The following is a 22,603-nucleotide window of genomic DNA, read 5'->3' as shown; positions in this document are numbered from 1 at the left end:
TAAACCCTCCAAGAAATTGACTATGTTTCAATCCAAATATGTTTTTTTCAATATCTGATATAAAATAAAATATGGATTTTTATTGCATACAATTTATTGTTGAAATACATATATATTTCCTTTTTTTACCTGCAATAGAATTTGTAGTTCTGGTCAGCCTATCTCCTTTTATATGTATCTCTTACCTAACACAGAGGCAAACAAATTGCACCCTTATTTCCCAGTTTGGTTATTGAAATTTCTGGCTCAGCTTTGTGGCATCTGTCTTGAGTATTCACCAATAGTAACATGAATTAAAAGAGATGTATGGGCAAAGCTTTTTTGGCCATACTTCTCTTTTGGGACACGGGAGTGCTCTTCTACTTACCTACATGCTCTGACCCAGAATCAGTCAATAGCAGGCTTTAGCCACATCACAGAACTATTTCAGACTCTGGAAGGATCCCAACAATAATGTTGGGATCCACCCAGAGGCCTGACTGCCAGCTGGCTCATCCTCTCAGTGCACCATTGAGAGCCTTAGCCAGCAACTACCACCCTCTCCCTAGTCCAGCACTCCAGTGAGCACTGGAGGAGCACAGCAGAGAGTGGAGATTGACGGTTAGTTCTCTCTGCTCTGCTGAGTGGACCAAGAACAAAGTGATCAGTGGCAGGGGCAAACTGACCATTTGGAAACTCGGGCACTGCCCGAAGGCCCGGGGTCAGTAGGGGGCCCCATGAGATGCCCCTGGTACCTTTTTCATAGGCTTTTTTGAGTTTAGGCAAGGACACAGGGGCCCCATGATCCCCTATTTCCCGGGGGCCCCATGAGTTGTCAGTCCACCCCTGATCAGTGGTCATGTACTGGTAGCAGCATCAGACCGATGTTGCAGTCATTTAGTTGAGTTTGTGTCTGTTTTTTTATGTAGCCCACACTTTTCCTTTAACCATTTTCTGTGTCCAGAGAGCACAGGGCTTCTCACAGAAGAAGTTCTTTAAATATATCTAATCTTTGCTTGAACTGGCCATATCACTTTTTTCATGCTGTGTAAAACTAGCTTTGGATGTACTATGTACTACATTCCTAGTTGTACAAGTGTTTAGCACTTTAACCACTTTCTGTCTGCCCGCCAGCCCGTATTGTACTGCAGACGGGCAGCAGCTACAGATACAGCGATGTACTGGTACTTCGCTGTGGCTGTACCATCACAGGGGGGGGGGGGCACAAAGCTCCCCCCCGACGCAACCACTATGTCCACCGAACACAGTGGAATGCGGATCCTGGTAATTGTGATCACATAATCACATTGTTAGCAAAGCTGGTATGAATCAATCTGATTATTAACCACTTGAGCTCCAGAGGATTTACCCCCCTTAATGACCAGGCCTCTTTTTGCTACTCGGCGCTGCACTAATTCAACTGATAATTGCGCGGTCATGCAATGCTGCACCCAAACAAAATTTACGTCCTTTTTTTCACACAAATAGAGCTTTCTTTTGGTGGTATTTGATCACCTGTGCGCTTTTTATTTTTCACGCTATAAACAAAAAAAGGCCAAACATTTTGAAGAAAAACAATATTTTTTACTTTCAGCTATAAAAAATATACAGTAAACTCAAAGTTAGTTATAAATTTAGGCCAAAATGTATTCTGCTGCATGTTTTTGGTAAAAAAAATCCCAATAAGTGTATATTGATTGCTTTGTGTGAAGTTATAACGTCTACAAACTATGGTATAGATACTGCAATTTACGCCATTTTTCTGCTATACAGAGCTGCGCTAGTTTAACGGACAATTGCGCAGTCATGCAATATGGTACATAAATGAAATTTACATCCTTTTTTTCCCCACAAATTCAGCTTTCTTTCGGTGGTATTTGATCGCCTGTGTGGTTTTTATTTTTTGCGCTATAAAAAAAAAGGCTGACAATTTTGAGGAAAAAAAACAATATTTTGGACTTTTTGCTATAAAACATGTCCAGTAAAAAAAAATGCAAAAATCAAATTTAGTCATAAATTTCTGCCAAAATGCATTCTGCGACATGTCTTTGCTAAAAAAAAAACAATACGTGTAAATTAATTGGTTTACGTGAAAGTTATAGCGTTTACAAATGGCGGGAAAGATACTGGAATTTTTAATTTTTATTTATACTAATAATGGCGCCGATCAGCGACATATGGCGGCAATCAGCGACATATGACGGCGACCAGCGACTTATGGCGGGACTGCGGGACTGAGGCGGACATTTTGACACTGGGGGGGAGATGACTTGGGGTCACTGACATCCCCAGTGACACCAATACAGTGATCAGTGAAAAAAAACCACTGAAACTGTATTAATGTCACTGGGGAGGAAGGGGTTAACATTTTTAGTGTTCACTGTGTGAGGGGAGTGTTTTACTAAGGGGGCGGGGGTGTGTGCTGGACGGGGGAGGGAGGGGGGAGCTGATCGAGGGAGAGAAACTGTATTCTCCCTCTGCAGCTTGGCGGCGAACTGTCACAGAGCAGGCTGTGTGTAAACAATGCAGCCCTGCTCTGTTTCAGTGTTTACCGCTCATCGCAGGAAAACGGCCAGTAAAAACCGGCCGTGACCCGGCGGCGGGGACACGCTGCAGACACCCGTGGGACAGGTAGGGCGGGCACGTGCCTCGCGCGCGCCCCCTGCCTGTTTTGTAGGCACACGTTTTAAAACGTGCTTTTGCCTACGAGCGCCGCCCTGCCACCGTTTATATGCGGTGGCTGGGCGGCATGTGGTTAACAACCTTGCTTCTCTTCCTGGTGAGCTGTGGTTGGCCCACAGTTCTGACATGGTAAATGGGACAATCAAAGCACCATGTACCATGTGATTAGTATAGCCAATCGCAGATCACTATTACTATCACAGATCATTATTATTTTGAACTGTCATGAACCAATTCATGACAGTTCAAAGCAAGCATTGCATTGCAGGAGCAATAATAATTTTGCTCCTGCAATGTAGCATGATGTTACTATGGTAACATTGCACTAATCTGAGGAAAGTAATTTAAAAAAAAAACAATAAAAAATAATGTTAAAAGAACTGAGAACATTTTTTTTTTTATTTGGTAAGGTTTCTTTAAACCATTTGTTGACCCCCCGCCCGCAATGTGCGGGCAAGCGATGGCTCTAGGCAAAGCAACATACCCTTATGTCCCTTTCTGATAATGTGCCCCCCCCCCCCCTGCCTGTCTGTCCAGGGAAAGAATACAACACTGTGAGTAATAGTGCTACATTTTACACACACACGTTAGATTAGCACATTTAACACTTTGATCGTCCCCGTTAACCCTTTGATCACCCCGTCATCCAACCAGTGCCATTAGTACAGTGTCATTATATAGAATTTTTCACTGATCACTGATCAGCGCCCCACCCAGCCAGGGTCAGCTAGCGTTAGATTGCTTGCACACTATCGCACTCACGCTATAGGTCGCTGACCACCGCCATTACTTATATAGTGTTTATACAGATCAAGATATTGATCACATACAAAACTATACTAATGCCTCCTTTGTATAGTGTCCCCAAAAACGTATAGTTAGCAGGGTCAGCCACATTTGCTGCCAGCATTAGCGACATCAGATAGCATCAGGGTCACTCTCCCAGCTAGTGTCAGCTGTTGTTAGATTGCCCACACACTATCGTACTATAGGTCGCTGATCACCACCATTACTAGTATAGTGTTTATACAGGTATATGGATCCCAAACAGAACTATTTTACTGTCCCCCTTATTATAGTGTCCCGAAAAAACTCAGTGTTAGCAGGATCAGCCCCATTCACTTGTGTTTAGCCTCTTGCTGGAAGATTTGTATCAATTGGTTGTGGGCCAAAGCTATCTATACAAATAACAATACATTGCCACCCACCCAAACTGTTCTTGCCAGACATTTCACATGGAAACCTATCCCGGTTTCCAAATTTAAAACTTTTTGGGGCCTAACCCACACAGCATAGGCATTACAAAAAAAGAATGAATTGCAGTCATATTGATCCACAGACCTAATTCATCATATACCCATGTTCTCTGCTGTTACATACTAGTGATGGGCTGAACACCCCCCTGTTCGGTTTGCGGTCGAACATTTGAACCTAATTAATGTTTGACCACGAACTTCGAACTTAATTCAGGTCTATGGGAATCAAACTTGTAAATTCAAACGTGGCCATTTTGAAGGCAATGTATTGGCCATAAAAGGGGTATGGGGACTTGGGTACTGCCCTGATGGACATGAATCAGTTAAAAAAAATTTAAAATACCATTTTTAACCACTTGCCTACCAGGCACTTATACCCCCTTATTTACCAGGCCAATTTTCAGCTTTCAGCGCTGCCGCACTTTGATTGACAATTGCGCGGTCATGCAACATTGTACCCATATGAAATTTTGATCATTTTTTTCTCACAAATAGAGATTTCTTTTGGTATTTAATCGCCACTGGGCGCTTTACTTTTTGCGCTATAAATAAAAAAAGTGCAAAAAATTTGAAAAAAAAAAGTTTCTTTGTTTCTATTATAAAATTTTTCAAACAGGTAATTTTTCTCCTTCACTGATGTGCGTTGATGAGGCAGCACTGATGGGCACTGATAGGCGGCACTGATGGGCACTGATAGGCAGCACTAAAGGGCACTGATAGGCAGTACTAATGAGGTGGCACGGATAGGCGGCACTGATAGACAGCACTAATGAGGTGTCACGGATAGGCGGCACTAATATGCAGCACTGATAGGCGGCACTGATAGGTGACACTGATGATGGATACTGATAGATGGCACTGACTGGCATCACTGCTGGGCACTGACTGGCAGCACTGACTGGCACAACCGCTGGTCACTGACTGGTGGCACTGACTGGCAGCACTGCTGGGCTGCACTAGTGGGCAGCACTGGTGGGTGGGCACAGGTGGGTGGCACTGGTGGGCACAGGTGGGTGGGCACAGGTGGGTGGCACTGCTGGGCACAGGTAGGTGGCACTTCTGGGCACAGGTGTGTGACACTGCAGAGTGGCACAGGTGGGTGCACTGCTGGGCACAGGTGGGTGATCTGCTGGGCACAGGTGGGTGATCTTCTGGGCACAGGTGGGCGGAGCTAGTGGGCGCACTGCTGGGCATAGGTGGGCGGAACTTGCGGGTGGCACTGCTGGGCACCGATCATCAGGGCACTGATCATCAGTGCCCTGATGATCGGTGCCGATCCTCGTTCTGACAACTGCCGGTTCTCGGCAGTACTTTCCTCACGATCTGACAGCGTGAGGAAAGTGCAGCCGAGAACCGGCACTTGCATTTCCCTGTGATCAGCGTGTCATTGGACAGGTTCTATACATTGTACAGACCACATCACGTGATCAGCTTTGTCCGTAGGACACAGCGATCACGGAGATCGCCGGGTGCGCGCCCCCTGGGGCGCGCAGGAGAGCGCGTTCTGGGAGGACGTCATATGACGTCCACCCAGAACTGGCCGGCCGCAGTGCAGCCGTCATTCGGCTATCTGCGGTCGGCAACTAGTTAAAGGGGCAGTCATTTTTTATTGCTTAAAGTAAAAAAAGAAAAATTCCTTTAAATATCATGCCTGGAGGTCCCCTTAGACTGTCTGCAAAGTTGCACATCTGTACAATGTATAGAGCCTGGACTGACATACCAGACCGCACAGTACGTTTTTGTTTTAAAAAGTGCATGGGGTTCCCACTAAAAGCCATACCAGACCCTTTAGACCTTTAGCAAGACACACAATAGAACAATGGGATGCAACCACATAACATCAATCAACAACCCCCCACCCCAATATTAGGACAGATTACCCTGTACCCCTAACAGGCACAGTGTGATTTACACATAAGAGGGATATAGGGAACTGAGACAGGGGTCTCCCCACCTCTCCAACGTGAGCTGGGTTCCATGGGCCCCCCACCCAAAGTGACTCCCGTCACATATCTCCCCTTTCAGCAGGGGACTAACACAGGAGAAGACCCCAGACAGGTTGACTCCAAAGTTGGTCTGTACTTCCAGTCCCCCAATGCCAACATCCACACAGTACCCCAAGCAAATTGTCCCACACAAAGCATTACTCACTCAGCCAACCTCTGCCTCTCTCGTAGAACATACCCGCCACAGGGGAGAAGTATGGACTGGTCCTTCTCCCTGGAGTCCTCTCAGCCACTGGAGAGAAGACAGGGTGGCTGGTCCGACTCCATCATGCTGTTGGGGATCTGAGATGACTGTCCAGCATCCCTGGGGTATCCAGGTGGTGACTGTAGTCTCATCCACTTTGACTTAATGGGAATCCCCCAGTATTTGCAAAGTAAGGCTGACATCCTTCTCTCCCAATGCCAGACCCTTTTCTGGGGTTGTGTCAGTGGAGACCAAAGTCCCATCCACAGACATCATCTCAAGCTGCAGTTGTGAGGTGCCGATTGTATCCTCCTTCTGTAGCTCCTGTGGTGCTGATTGTGTGGGCAGAGGTCAACAATGCCATGCCCTGATGCCAGCTCTTCTGCTGCAGGCGCACTGGCTGGTTCCCCCTCAGCAGAAAAATCAATCAAATCCCCAGTCTCTGGAACTGGTGTCTGGGGATAGGGGTTCATCTCCTGTCCGTAGAACCCAGAAGATGTTACCAGTGCTGGACAGAGGCTAGCAGAGCTCGGCCCTTTTGTCAGCACTTCAGGTTTGGGGATGGCAATCTCAGGAATTTCTACTGCCAATTCTTGGGCATGCTGCTGAACATGTTTTAAGCAGTTGCTCGTATGCCCTTTCCAGATGCTGTTCTTTCATCAGCAGGTATTCCAGATCTGGTTCAAGCTCTGAGACCTCTGTGAGACCAAACATAGCCTCTCTGTCTTCTTGCAGGTCTTCAAGTGTAGGTTCTCCTTCATTGCCAAACACAAAATGATCTGTGAGGCTCTCCCACAGCAATCCAGGGCCACTAAAGTCATATCCCTCCGGAGAGCATTCTGTTGTCACCCCTAAATAATTGTGCTCTGTGTACCATTGCAGAGCCCAATATCGGTTGTCCAGCTCTATCTCCTGCTGGACCAGCCTGTCCAACTCAGTCACCCATTGCTCCTGGGGTTGCTCTCCCAGGAATGACATCCATAACTTCCGTTGGTCCCTGGCCCATTCCCCTGGGGTTGGATAACACTTTCCCTTGTACATACCAGCAACCTGGAGGGCTCCACTCCAAAGCACCACCCAAATCCACTGCCTGAGCTCCAGGTACTCATCCGCAGACACAGTCCTGCTGTATGTTGCAAGAACGATCCGTAGCAGCCCTGGGAACTCTGATGCCAGGTCCATATCTCCACTGGGGTGACCGAGTCTAGTTTCCTGATCTTGAATCCCAGTGGTGGTTTGGACATGCTCACAGTCAGGAAGCACAATCCCACCGCTTGCCACCAATGTAATGGATTCCAGACACCCACGACTGGGTATCTCCGTCAAGAAGCTGCTTCTCAGGCTCTGGAACACGAGACCAGTGACACTGGCTATTGTTACCCCAAGATCCAGTTGACACCAGATTTGAAGTAAGCCAGAAGGTAGACTAGTTTATTTAGACACAGATACAAGATATATACTCAGGGGGCAATCCCCCCTCCCTGCATAATGATACAGGGTGGGGCAATCTACATTTAGTAGCAAGAGACACACAGGTATTCAAACTTCACACCAGCAAATAGTCTCATCAGGAGGGAAGGCTGCTGCCCAATAAGCTAATACACATAAACATATACATCCCATAATTGTTTGCTTCCAAGCAAGACACACAATAGAACATTGGGATGTAACCACATAACATCAAACAATCAACAACCCCCCACCCCAATATTAGGACAGATCACCTTGTACCCCTAACAGGCAAAGGGCGACTTGCATATAAGAGGGATATGGGGAGCTGAGACAGGGGTCTCCCCACCTCTCCAAAGTGAGCTGGGTTCCATGGGTCCCCCACCCAAAGTGCCTCCCGTCACAGAGGTGCACACTGGACAGCTTCAAACACATAAACAAATGCCTCATTCATGCTATACAGGTCCAAGTGCCAATGTGAATGAGGCTGAATTGTTAAAGCATTACAGTGTAAAACACATTAAAATGGATATGGTATTGTTAATACTGTAATTGCCTTACCATTACAGCAATAAAAAAAATTAAAAGTAGAAAAATTAGAACGACTCTTCTGTATTACAATACTTCAATGCTACTTATGTTTAATGTAACCCAGATTAAGGTAATTTGAGTGAACTTTATATTCAAATATTTTTTTATTAAACATTTTGCAGTTTTACATAGTCTAGATTTGCGGTTCAAACAACATGACAGGTTAACATGCAAGATAAATACCCCACCATTAGGCCGGGGTATGGTTTCCAATATTGCATTCAAAGCAAACATAAAAACACTTAACGAGCCGCAAACCTTAGTGCATTAGATTATAAGATGAAATAGGAAAAAAAAAACAGCGAACTAGAACATATAGTAGGATATATAGTAGGAAAGGGAGGGATATGAGGAAGGGGGGGAGGAGAGTTGGAACCAACCTATCGCTTGGGTGTTACAGAGTATAGTTACAATAGTGTAAGTAATCAGCATATTACAGAACATTTCGGGTTTCGTAGCCATCTACCCCATTGAAATAGAAACTTATGGTAGGTTGAGGTATTTAGGGATGATCTCCTCTCCATGTCACATTGGAAGTTTAGGTCCGATATGAGTGAGGTGAGGGAAGGCGGATTAGTGGAGTTCCACAATCTAGTGATATTAGTTTTTGCCGCAGCTAGTATGTGAACAATGATCGTGCGGGTCTCTTTAGGGAACTGATCAATGTCAATATGTAGAATAGCGAGGGCTTGATTAGGAGCGATTGGAGCATCAGTTAATGTTGAAATGAAATGAAAAACATTGTTCCAATATGATCTAATGGACTTGCATAACCAGAATATATGGAGAATTGAACCTATGTCTCCGCATTGTCTCCAACAAAGAGGAGAATGTAGAGGGTAGTACATGGATAATTTAACTGGAGTCAGGTACCATTGGTGTAGTATTTTTAAAAAGGATTCCCAGTGGGAGCTACATCGAGAGGCTTTATAGGTAATATTAAAGGTTTTCTCCCATGAATGGAGTGGGATTTGTTGATCTAAAAGTTTCTCCCAATTGCTAAGGGAAGTCGTATGTGGAGAAAATTGCGAGTTAATACTGAGTGTATAAAAAGTAGAGATCCCTTTTCGCGGATATTTTAGTTTATTTAGGAAATTATATGCTGTAGTAGGGATGTTAATGAGAGTTTGAGTCGAAGTGTTGTGCAAAGCATGTGCAATTCTTAAATACGTAAAATGTTCTGAGTCAGGGAGATGAAAATTATTTTGCAAAGTGGAAAAGGAATCAATGGTATTTCTTGTATACAGCTGTTGTAAGTGTGTAATGCCATGTCGGTGCCATTGTGTAAGAGTCAAGAAAGGTATTATAAGGTGTAGGGTGGTAATTGGGGTGGGTAACGATATCTTGTCTATCGAGGGGTAATTAATGAGATCATACCACGCCTGTATAGTAGCTTGAATGCAGGGGTGACGAAATATATCATTGGTTAGCTGTGTACGTGGAGTAAATAGGATATCTCTAGGTGAGTTCAAATGCATTGGAATCGTTTCCATAGTGGACCAAATCTTTTCTTGGGTTGGGTGCCACCAGAAATAAACCTGATCTAGGAGGGTTGCAATGTAATATGATTTGAGGTGTGGGAGACCTGCACCACCTCTGGATACTGGGCGTATTAGGAGATTGGTTGTATATCTCGGTCGTTTTGAGTTCCATATGAATTTGGCGAAATTTGTTTGTAGCTTAGTAAAGAAGTTGTTTGGGATTGGAACAGAAAGTGTGCGGAATATATATAAAATTTTGGGAAGCATACACATTTTCAGGGTCGCTATTCTCCTGAGTTTGGATAGAGTAGATGTGCGTAAACTGTTTAGTTCCAACGGGATAGAATCTAGGAGAAGTTTATGATTAGCCCCATAGAGTTTTTCTAACGAGGAGGTGAGGTTAATTCCTAGGTAGGGTATGCTGCGTTGTTCCCATATAAAGGGAAATTGTTTACTTAATGATTGCTGGATTTTAGTAGGTACATGGAGATTTAAAATCAAAGATTTGGTTTCATTAAGTTTATAGTATGAGACTTGCGAGTATGACTGAAGGTGGGTCCGTATTGCGTGAAGAGATTTTTGTGGGTTTGTGATCATTAATATGATATCGTCTGCAAAAAGGCTGATTTTATGTTCCCTGTCTATATGGGTGATTCCTGTGAAGGAAGGGTCATCTCTGAGACGTGCCGCTAAAGGTTCAATGAGTAATGTAAATATTATGGGGGACAAGGGGCATCCTTGTCTCGTACCATTGGAAATGTTAAAGGGTGTGGAGAGTGTGCCGTCGGTCAATACTCTGGCCGATGGGTGGGAGTAGAGTGAGAGGATTGCGGAGAGCATCCAACCGTCAATTCCAAATTTTTGTAGTGTTGACTTCATAAATTGCCAGTGTATACGATCGAATGCTTTTTCTGCATCCAAGGAAAGGAATATAGAGGGTTGTTTGGTGGAGTCAAGTTTGTGGAGGAGAGATAATAGTCTTCTGGTGGCATCGGGTGCCTGACGGCCGGGGGTGAATCCTACTTGGTCCGGGTGAATTAGTAGGGGGAGAAAAGGCAATAGTCTTTGAGCGATTATTTTGGCGTACAATTTGATGTCTGTGTTTAGCAATGAAATCGGTCTATAGTTATGAGTCAATTGGGGGTCTTTACCTGGCTTTGGGATTGTAGTTATTATGGACATTAGCATTTCTTTCGGAAAGGTGCCCTTTTCAGCTACATGGTTATAAAGTGTGGAGAGATAGGGAGTTAAATGCGGGGCGAATGTTTTATAAAATTCATTAGTGAAGCCATCCATACCTGGGGATTTGTTGAGAGGCAACGAACGAATGGTTTTTTCTATTTCCATTGGGATTATAGGGGAAGATACGGACTCAAGTTGTGAAGATGTAAGGTGAGGAAGATGTATATTGTTGAGGAATTTTTGTATTAGAATGGGCGTTGGTTGAGATGTATTTGGATCATCTACAAGATTGTATAGTGTCTTGTAGTAATCAGCAAAGGCCTCCGTTATATTTTGTGGGTTCGTATAAGACTCGTGTGTTGTAGGGTGTCGGATAGAGGTAATTTTAGTTTTAAGGCGTTTCTGTTTAATCGTTTTAATTAGGAGTGAGTTTGCCTTATTAGCCAGGGAATAAAATCGTGTTTTTGTTTTCTGTAAGTTTATATCATATTTGTGTAGTAGGAGTATGCGGAGTTTGTTTCTATCGGCGGAGAGAGATGTAGACATGGAGGGGGTAGGGTTTTTCTTATTTGCGTCTTCCTTAAGTTTTATGGATGTTAGTAATTGGTCAATTTGTTTAGCTCAGGTCTTATTTATGCGTGAGTTAAGTTGAATGAGTATACCTCTCATATATGCTTTGTAAGTAGGCCATAGTGTGGAAATGGATATATCGGGAGTATCATTACATTCAAAAAATACCTTATGCGCATCTACTAAATATTTCTGGTTTTCTGGCTGTTTCAAGATCACAGAGTTCAGTCTCCATATTCGGGGGATTGCAGACTGGTGAGTGTCGTCAAGAGTTATGGTGACTGGAGCATGGTCCGACCAGGTTATATTACCGATAGTGGATGACGTTGCATGTTGAAGAGTCCATTTGTCCGTAATGAGAAAATCTATTCTGGAATATGACAGGTGAGCTGGAGAAAAATATGTGTAGTCTCTTTCCGATCCATGTTGGCAACGCCAGATATCATATAGGTCATGAGTGTGTAGGAAGTTGTTGAAACTCAAATTGGGGGTTCGTTTAGTAGAAGATGAGTCCAGAAGTGTATCTCCAATGATATTGAAGTCCCCTCCAATAATAAGCCTACCCTGTGATATAGGAGAGACTGTAGAGTAGAGTTTTTTGTAGAATTTCATCTGTTGGTGGTTAGGGCCGTATACATTGACCAGAGTGTATGGGATATCATTGAGTTTGCCGATTAGAATGTGAAAGCGACCTTGGGGGTCCGCCAACTCAGAGATAAACTGAAATCGTATAGAATCCTTAATGGCTGTGACGACACCATTTTTTTTCTTCTGGTTATTAGCCATGTATATATGGGAGAAGCCGTGCATAGTTAGTTTGGGAGTTTAGAAGACATTAAGTGTGTTTCCTGTAGGAACAAGACATCAGCATGGAGTTTGCGGGTTTCTTTGTACAACATAGATCTTTTAAAGGGAGAGTTCAAGCCTCGTACATTCAGAGAAGTGAGGTTAATCATTTGTAGTGTTGGTGGACTGTTTGATAAAGTATGTTAGTTGTTTTCAGAATATTGATATAGTGGCTACTGAAAAAAAATTGCAAAGGATATGTTTCATCATGTGTTTGGTTATGAGGAGGAACAGACGAGCTCGTGGTTCCGGGGATTGGATAGGTAGGAAGGGGTAAAAAAATCTTGCAAATAACGCAAGAAACATGAGTAGCAATAATCGCTACTGTCAAACAAGGGGGTGCAGGTTGGCGTTGACCGTAGCCAAGGTCATGCCAGACTTTGAAACGAGTCATTAGTGAACTAAGGCCGTATGTCAGTGTTTCAAATAATAGTGTTCATTCGGCTGAGGGGTCACAATAGGACCTGATAAAGGTACCCAGAGATTTGGTTATTCTGCTTCCATTTGTTTGTGGTTGTAGTGGGCAGAGCGTGGCGGATCCACTGGTATTATGTTCCAAGATTGTAGTAAGTCAATGCCGGATTCCAGTGATTTAATGGTGAAAATTCTACCGTGGTGTTTAACCACTAGTTTAGTAGGGAATCCCCACTGATAGCTGATGCCGTGGTTATGGAGCTCCTTGGTAACAGACACTAATTTTTTACGGTTGAGTAGTGTATCCTTTGACAGATCAGCATACAATTTGATATTTGTGTGGGATGGCGGGAGAGGTGGCGGGTTTCTGGCAGCGGCCATCATACGTTCTTTCACATGGTAGAAGTGAATGCGGGCTAGAACATCTCTCGGGATAGATGCTGAGAGGAAAGATGGTTTGGGTATCCGGTGTGCCCGATCTATGGCCATCTCTTGCTCCGAGATGGAGGGGAGCAGGTGTTTCATAAATTGTTGAATGTACGGGAGCAGAGTATCAGTAGTAATGGTTTTTGGTATGCCTCTGAATTTGACATTATTCCTTCTCGAGCGATCTTCAAGATCTGCTAATTTTAACTTAATTTGCTCAAGATCTTTCGAGTGGTCTGTGTGTGCGTCAATCATATCATTATGAGCTGTTATCATATCTTCCATTTTTGTTTCAATATGGCGTATTCTCGTATCTTGTCGTTGCATTGTATGCGAGATTTGGGTTAAGGAAGCCGTAATATCATTATGTAGTGTCTGACGCAAAGAAAGTAGCATATTTTTCATACTAATCTCCGTGATCGGTTGATCAGATACAGGGAATGATTCTATCAGTGAGGGTGTATTATTTTCTTGCAATATAGGTAATACACTTGGTAGAATTACACTGTCAGGATCCATATCTAGCCTTGGCTTAGATTTCACAGGGCTGCATGTAGTAGGGGATAATGGAGGTGATAGAGGGGGAGATGACTCACCCGGGTCCCCGGGGTATAGATGAGCTCTCAGGCGTGGATCTGTGTGCAGGGCTGCATTCTCTCCCCTCGTGCTGCTGTGCCTGTCTGACGAGCCGGCGCCATCTTGGATTTCAGAGGAGACGGCCGGGAAGAAGCTCGTCAGTTTCCCTGGTGATCCAGGGGTTTTGCGGCGACGAGGCATGGCTGTGAAGGGTTGCACACCCTTCATGAGTGATCCTGTGGTGCTGGATATCCTCAGCTTCGGTGAGTGCCGCTATTTCAGTGACGGCGGGACGGAGCGGGTCTCAGACCGTGACCATCCGCTTCGCCGGCCGCGCATGCGCCCTCTTGAGTGAACTTTAAGTGCATGGTGGATAGCATTACCAGCTCACTGACTGATTTCACTTTCTGTCAAAAAGTATTCTTTAAATCATATGCTAGGTGTATTTAATGCACCAATGGCCATAATATTTTATTTTTTAGAAACACCAGCAGAAAAACTTGAAAAGCTAACAAAGGAAAAGCTTGGAAAAGAAATAAAGGAGCAAATAAAAAGTAAGAATACAAATACTCTAGTTTAAGTGTCTGTTTCATAAATGTAGCAGAATATTTTTTAAAATAACTAATTTAATTGAAGTAAGCTTTAAAACATTTGTATTGCCTTTCCTAGCAGCTCCAGTGAAACAAGAACAAGTCGTAACAAATCAAACAAAAGGTAATCGGTAGTAATTATATCTCTTAGTTTTTTGCATATATGTGATCTGAAACTTTTCAAAATGTAGTAGTATTGTTTAATGTGCCTTATTTCTATTTCTAAATCTAGCTGGGGTTTTTTTTGCCAATTTCTCTCCTTTCTCTATCCGTTTCCTTTCCCACAGTCTTTTAAAAACATGAAATTTTACATTTGTAACTTTTGGCAAATTCATATGCCAGTAACCAATCATCAAAATTCAGTGATGAAACCAAAGCTTAGCCATATTTGGATGGTAAAATAGCAGAAGTTCCAGCAATGGACAAAAAGAGGGCAAAACCTGCTCAAACAAGAGCCCCAGTGTAGTCCTTGGTGCCTGAAAGGTCAGTAGACCTTAAATAGTGGTATTTTGGTGCCAAAACTTCAAACAGGAAGTATTGTGAGCACATGGGATGATGCACAGTGATGACGTCAAGATGTCGGCATCATTACGTCATAAGTCAGCGATGTCGCATGTCAAAAAACATCCAAGTTAAACAATATAGCCAAAGACACCAAGACGGCCTTGTGATACCAAAAAAGGCCACAGGAAAGAGCCAAAACCTCAACCAGGGCTAAAACAGAGTATAAACCACAAAACAATCATATAATAATAGACAAAATGATAACAATAATAAGGACTGTCCAGAAATGGCCAATACTATGGTCAATAAGACACAGTATTAGGGCATTGGTAGTAATTGGATTTAACATGCAGAATGAATAACTATTCGACAGATACACATCTGGAATAAAAAACATCATCGGTTGATATTACATAAATCTGCCACAAACAATATATATAAAACAACAAAATAAATAAACATAATTACTTATCCCTTTTGATAGAGACAAAATCATCCAACTTCAAAAGTAATAATAATAATTAAAAAAATTAAATAAAATAATCTTGTGCGATGGCTGAAAAACTCAGACCGGCCAAAATGGCTTGAAGCTGAGAGAGTTATTTAAACCTGTCGGTTGATTAGCCTCCAAGTTATGTATCCATCAAGCCTCCTTCTGGAGTATAATACAATCCCAGTCACCACCTCTCGGATATTGAGGGACTCGTTCGAGAGCAAGGAATTTTACGCATTGAGCGTTTTTCGCATGATGCTAGGTGCCATGCCTTCCTATGGGGGAAAAGATGTCACCTGACTGAATGGCAGAAACATGACCATAGATACTTTTCCAGAAACATCGTTTAGTTTTGCCAATATGAAAACTCCCACATGTACATAACATCATGTAGACCACACCTGCCGTCTGGCAATTGGTGTAATGCCGTGCCCTATGGATGTTTCCATTCGGTAAGGTATGATTACGACCCTGGGAGATATATTGGCAATAGGCATAATTACCACAGATATATGTGCCTTTGTAGGTTCGAGTAATTGACTTGGATGGTCTAACAAAATGACTCTGAACTAGTTCATCTTTAATAGATCTGTTTCTACGATAGGTAATTTCAGGGTATGTCTCTAAAAAAGTTGCTACATTGGGATCTGCCTTCAGTAAATACCAATATTTGCTGACATTATGGCGAATAGGTTGTTGTTGATTGTTGTAAGTCATGACTAATCTAGTGGTAGCACTAGGAGTAGTTTCAGGTTTGGAGGCTTTAAAAATTAGATCTATACGTGGATGATTATTAGCCCGAGAGTAAGCTTTTTTTAAGCATCTTATTGGAATATTCAATTGCCAGTAAATGCAGTATTAAAGCATCAGCCTCACGTTTAAAGTCTTCAAAGTTTGAACAGTTGCATTTTAGCGAGTATAGATCAAATTTTTATAATAGGTCTGCCTGGAGGTTTTTGAATGTTTTTATGAATCTTAGGTAAAGCATAGAATGTAGGAAGGCTTGGCCATTTAGTATTGAGAAATTCACAGGTGTTTTTAGGGATGACAGACATCTCTAAAGCGCTGTTGATAATACGAAAGTAGGATGCATTTTCTTTCTCAATTGAGCAATGAAGAACTTTCTTATACCATTTGGAGCTTTGTAAAATATGATGGCACATGGACCTAAAAGCCCCATTAGTTTTTTCTGTTACGGTTTTTGCATTTCTCTGGCCATACACTACATGCACTACATGCATTTTGAATGATTCCCATTGAATCAGCTGAAGTTGACAGAACCACCTGGCTTGCCAAAAAATATTTAAAGATTGAGTAACCCAGGTGGACAATTTTCCTATTACATGCAGTCAAGTGTGGGTATGTAGGCAGCCACAGGTGCTGCAGATGCTTGAATATAATTGCCTGTGGATGGGTGAATCAATTTATTTTCCGAAGTATAAAACAATGTTATGTTTGTAAGCTGTGTACCGGGGTGGGCTCCCCAGGATACAGTGAAGTCACGAACGAGGAAAGCAACCTCAACACCAGCTTTTGCCACAACAGAATTTTACTTAGATGTGGCAAATAAACACAACCACAAATGCTGGAAACATACAATAAATTTACATACACCCAGCCCAAAGGTTGAGACCCTTGTGCTGCACAGCACAGCGCCTTCTGATGGATGAAGGTAAAAAGTAAAGTAATTTACCTACTGGCGGGCACAACTAAGCTGCCACACCTTATCTGTTATTACTAGAGATGAGCGAATTATTCAAAAATTCGATTTGGCTGATTCGCCGAATTTGTGGAATAAATTCGATTCGATGCAAATTTATTCGCTGCGAATTTAACTTATAAAAAGGGTTTCTAGGCTTCAGAGAGCCTTTATATTAGTGCAGAACACTGTACCTTTAATTTAAATGCCCTTGGAGTCTGCTGGGGAAGAGAAATAATACTGTCAGTCAGTATGACATGCAGATAAGTGCCGTCGATCTTAGAATCACCGCACACTTCACTCATTTGGGCAGTCACGGGGCCAAAACCAGAGTGTGGAGCCACAGTGTGGCGGTGGAGGCAGCAGCAATGGGAGGCCATACAGCACCCTATGACAAAATGGAACCCACCAGCAGTGTGAGGAGACCTGAAAGTGGCACATGGCAGAGTGTGGCGATGGAGACAGCAGCAATGGGAGGCCGTACAGGGACCCATGACACACTCTGGACCTGGCAGCAGCATGAGGAGGCGGTACAGGGGCCCATGGCAAGAAGAAGAAGAAGAAGATGAGGATGAGGATGAGGATGAAGAAGAAGAAGTAGGATGAGGATGAAGAAGAAGAAGAAGAAGAAGTAGGATGAGGATGAAGAAGAAGAAGAAGAAGTAGGATGAGGATGAAGAAGAAGAAGAAGAAGAAGTAGGATGAAGAAGAAGAAGAAGAAGAAGTAGGATGAAGAAGAAGAAGAAGAAGAAGTAGGATGAAGAAGAAGAAGAAGAAGTAGGATGAGGAAGAAGAAGCAGAAGAAGAAGAAGTAGGCTGAGGATGAAGAAGAAGAAGACCTGACAAACAGAGACCCTAATTAACTTTAGGCCTGGACTCAGTCTCAAGGCGCCAACAATGAAATTAGGTGCGTGCACGATCTTACCGACCCGGGTCTGCTTTTTATCCGCTGGTGACTCTGAGCAGAACCAATGTCTCTCCAACAAGCATGCGGTCTCGCCGTATATGTTGCTTAGTTCCTCTGCTCTCATCGGCATTCCTCGCAGCAATCTCATCAGCTTCCTGGCAGCAATCTCATCAGCTTCACTTAGCTGCAGGTCTGGTTACGGAGGGATGCTTTCACACCTGGATGTCAGCAGATTCTCAGCTCACACGGCCCCTGCATTCACCATCCTCTAAACATGGCTGCTCTCTCTCCTCTTCCTGTTCCCTCAACTCTGTGTGAAAACTCCATCTCTTCATGAATATAGAAATATCTATGCAGTCTGAGGCTGTGTTAGAAAAACAGTGACATCTTGTGGCTAAACTGCAGAATGTCAGTCAAAACATTTAATTTACTCCACACAAGCAGTATTCAAAAAATGAGAGCTGTTTCCCCATCTCACATGTTATTTGGATAAACTACTAATCTCATTATCACTATGTAATGAAAATGTAATGAAAATGAACAAAGGCAGACATGTTCGACAAAAAATGTCTAAAAAAAGAAAACGAATACTGCCACCTCATTTAATGACTGGTAAGCTTCCATATACATTATTACATAGCTCTAAAGTAAGCCTATCTTAAACACATATTTCCCTTACCCTAACATTTAAACTAAGCCCTAAAATGAACACTTAGGCCTCCCTCTCCCTCCCTATCCAACACATAACCCTTAAAGTGTTCTCCTAGTTTCTACTATGCTTAACACTAAACCTGAAAATTAGCTTTAACATTGTGCTGGTAGCCTCTGCATTGATAGCAAGCATTCCCATGCTCCAATGCGCTAATCATGTCATAATCCAGGCAGCATAAGAAACCACTCCACACAAACTATTGTAGTATAAGTGTATTTTAGCTAAAGTAAAGGTAAAATTGTGTTATTTGTATATACCATACATTGATTATTTTTATTTTACTTATTTTGGTCAGTTACATTTACAGTGCCTTGAAAAAGTATTCATACCCCTTGAAATTTTCAACATTTTGTCATGTTACAATCAAAAATGTAAATGTATTTTATTGGGATTTTATGTGATAGACCAACACAAAGTAGCACATAATTGGGAAGTGGAAGGAAAATGATAAATAGTTTTCAATATTTTTTACAAATATCTGAAAAGTGTGGTGTGCATTTGTATTCAGCCCCCCTGAGTCAATACCTTGTAGAACCACCTTTCTGTGCAATTACAGCTGCAAGTTTTTCTGGGTATGTTTCTACTAGTTTAGAGAGTGACATTTTTACCCAGTCTTCTTTGCAAAATAGCTCAAGCTCTCTCAGATTGGATGGAGAGCGTCTATGAACAGCAATTTTCAAGTCTTGCCACAGATTCTCAATTGGATGTAGGTCTGGACTTTTACTGGGCCATTCTAACACATGAATATGCTTTGATCTAAACCATTCCATTTAGCTCTGGCTGTATGTTTAGGATCATTGTCCTGCTGGAAGGTGAACCTCCGCCCCAGTCTCAGGTCTTTTGCAGACTCTATCAGGTTTTCTACTAAGATTGCCCTGTATTTGGCTCCATCCATCTTCCCATCAACTCTGACCAGCTTCCCTGTCCCTGCTGAAGAAAAGCATCCCCACAACATGATGCTGCCACCATGTTTCACAGTGGGGATGGTGGTGATGTGCATTGTTAGTTTTCTGCCACACATAGAGTTTGGCTTTTTGGCTTTTAGGCCAAAAAGTTCAATTTTGGTCTCATCTGACCAGAGCACTTTCTTGCACATGTTTGCCGTGTCTCCCACATGGCTTCTTGCAAACTGCAAAAGGAACTTCTTATAGCTTTCTTCTTCCCACTCCTCCATAAAGGCCAGATTTGTGGAGCGCACGACTAACATTTGTCCTGTGGACAGAATCTCCCACCTGAGCTGTGGATCTCTGCAGCTCCTCTAGAGTTACCATGGGCCACTTGGCTGCTTCTCTAATTAATGCTCTCCTTTCCTGGCCTGTCAGTTTAAGTAGATGGCCATGTCTCGGTAGGTTATTCTCCACGCTCTTTCCATTTTTCGAATGATAGATTGAACAGTGCTCCATGAGATGTTCAAAGGTTGGGATTTTTTATAGTGTATTCCTTGGCCTTCATGATGCTGTTTGTTTACTAATGTTCTCTAACAAACCTCTGAGGGCTTCACACAACAGCTGTATTTATAAGTGCTTTTATTCAGAATCACAGATTAAAAAGTATGAAAAGGAAGTAATAAAACCTAAGGAAGGTAAAAATTAAAAAAAAAAGAAAGAAGATGAAATGTTATAACACATAAAAGGAATGACCAAATGCACCGTTAAATAAGAAGAATTTTAATTAAAGCTGACTTATCATACAAAGCTAAAATAGAGAATGTATTGTGATTGTCTACATATTTTCCTATTATATTTATTATGCTAAGTAGCAAATGTAAATCAATATTATACAGTATGTTATTTTTTAAAGCTGAACTCTAATCCAAAATTATTTGCACTGTAAAAAATAAACTACCACTTATGAATTGGGTGACATGTGTGGCTACTGCTATGTTAGGAGAAATTTTCTTTCATTCAGCTTGCACAGTACAGCAAGTGCCAACACTTACAGATCTGGCTGTAGTACACAGATCATAGCAGGTTTCTCTTTCAACACCTCTTCTATTCAGAAAACAGTTTACATTTTTCACAGAATGCAAGGCATTCTGTGATTGGCAAAGAGGAGATCATGACATGAATCTGCACCACTTCTGTTTAGACCCCTGATATTTCCCAAAAGGCCCCTTCCCCCCAAATGTACAGTTAAAAGAATAGATGAATAAATAAATAGAATTCCCCTACCAGGGGTGGACTGACAACTCATGGGGCCCCCGGGCAATAGGGGATCATGGGGCCCCTGTGTCCTTGCCCAAACTCAAAAAAGCCTATGAAAAAGGTACCAGCGGCATCTCATGGGGCCCTCTACTGACCCCGGGCCCTTGGGCAGTGCCGAGTTTCCAAATGGTCAGTCTGCCCCTGTTCCCTACACAAATTACACATAACCTACATGTCCATTGTGGTAGTGCATATTACATGTGTTGGTGCAATGCCATTCACACTAGTGGGCATGCATTATCGTGTGTATAATGTGTGTGCACTTGTACTGCAGTTCATTGCTACAATGCATCACAGTGTTTGATGTTTTTAAAATGTTGTAAATTACCTTTATTCAGCTCTATGTGTTGCAGTGAGTGGCAAGGCATTGCCACACATTATAACACACTGCATTCAGATAAAATGTATTCCTACATCATTTTATTACAAAACATTCCAGCGCACATACAGCACTGTGGATAAGTATGAGGCTAACTTCCATATTGTTAGTATAAGTTGCCTATTTATGAATTGTGTGACATATGTAGCTACTGCTGTGCAGAGAAATACAAAGCAGCATGTCCTTGCTGGCAAGAGAAAGACCTGTGTTGTTTACACACAGGTCTCTCCCCTTTCAGCTGTACTTGGCGATCGCCGGGTGCCGGAGGAAAATCTCCAGCTGGGACCCAGTGATCGACACCCATAGCCGCCAATGGGTAAGGAGGTGTGGCGTGCACAACCCCTACCCGGAAATGCAAATTACGTATATATATGAGCTTTTGAGAAGCCCTGCCACCCTGTAGCAGTATTTCTACTATAGGTCAGTGGGCAAGCGGTTAATAAATATTGTCTTCTTTAATTTAGTACTGTGAAATGTGGTTTCACCAAATGTCAGTATAATTTCACAGTTAATTACATTTTCATGATTATAGGAAAGATAAAAAAGCTGTGCTGTTGTAGATAGGTTATAATTATCTCGATAATGATTAGAAATCTTCTATAATTCTAACAAAAAGTGGTGTCAACTAAAAGAATTACTGAGATGTTACATTTCAGAGAACATTTTATTCTTTTATTTTTGATATTATGTTAAAGCATACCTATAGTCATAACAAAATTAGTAAAGTGCACCTGGCATGTAACAGGATGTACTTCCAGAATGCTTGGGCATCAGTTTAGCTTTTATTGAGCAGTTTCAGAGCTCTGATTTCCAGGTCATAATGGTTGTCATATTTGGACTAGTGTTCTTGGTTGGGAGCCTGGATCTCATTGCTTCCATATCCTGCACCTCAGCCCGGGTTCACATATGCGGTTGGTTACATCACATGTGATTCGCACAGGAACCACACCGCATTCCTGTGCAAATCACATGCAAATTGTGTGTGGTGTGATTGGAGCCATACATTTTGTATAGCTCAGATCGCACCACATCCGTACCAAAAAAGTGCAGGACCCTTTTTTTGGTCGGCACTAGAATTGGATTGCATTGGTATTCACACCTATGCGATCAGATTCTGCACATCGCACCATGTTTTGCAGCCCAATTTCGGGGTGTTGTTAACTTAACATACACATCAGCAGCTGTTCGCATGAATGGGATGCGATTCTGATGCAGTGCAGAATTTGCACAGAAAACGCTGTGAATTCCGTACTGCATTGGTGTGAACCCAGGCTCACTGTTGGCCAGCAAGGATGCCCATCCCCATGGTGGACTGTTATTGATGTAAAATAAAGTTAAAGGAGCCTATCAGCCTTGAAACCTGGTGCAGACTTGCTTACTGTAGCTGTCCAGGATTTCAATTAAAAAAACTAGCTCATGGTCAGGCATGTACCAGTTGCACTTTGTCAGAATTAATATGGTCACTTGTTCTCT

General features: G+C 42.6%; 1 protein-coding gene across 50 annotated transcripts in view; it reads left to right on the top strand.

Annotated features, from left to right (window-relative positions):
* The window catches only part of TRDN (triadin), a 974,263-nt gene that overhangs the window by 811,587 nt on the left and 140,073 nt on the right, over positions 1-22,603 (top strand). For all 50 annotated transcript variants that reach the window (XM_089686429.1, XM_089686384.1, XM_089686382.1 and 47 more), the window contains 2 exons: positions 14,125-14,196; positions 14,312-14,356. In XM_089686429.1, coding sequence (XP_089542555.1) covers positions 14,125-14,196; positions 14,312-14,356 — 117 coding nt within the window. The remainder of the gene's footprint in view (positions 1-14,124; positions 14,197-14,311; positions 14,357-22,603) is intronic.

This window comes from Staurois parvus, unplaced genomic scaffold (genome assembly GCF_062004578.1).
Source record: "Staurois parvus isolate SC_StPar_1 unplaced genomic scaffold, SC_StPar_1.0 ptg000397l, whole genome shotgun sequence".
NCBI lineage: Eukaryota > Metazoa > Chordata > Amphibia > Anura > Ranidae > Staurois > Staurois parvus.
The sequence above is the reverse complement of the archived record's forward strand: the minus strand, read 5'-3'. Positions and strand labels throughout refer to the sequence as shown.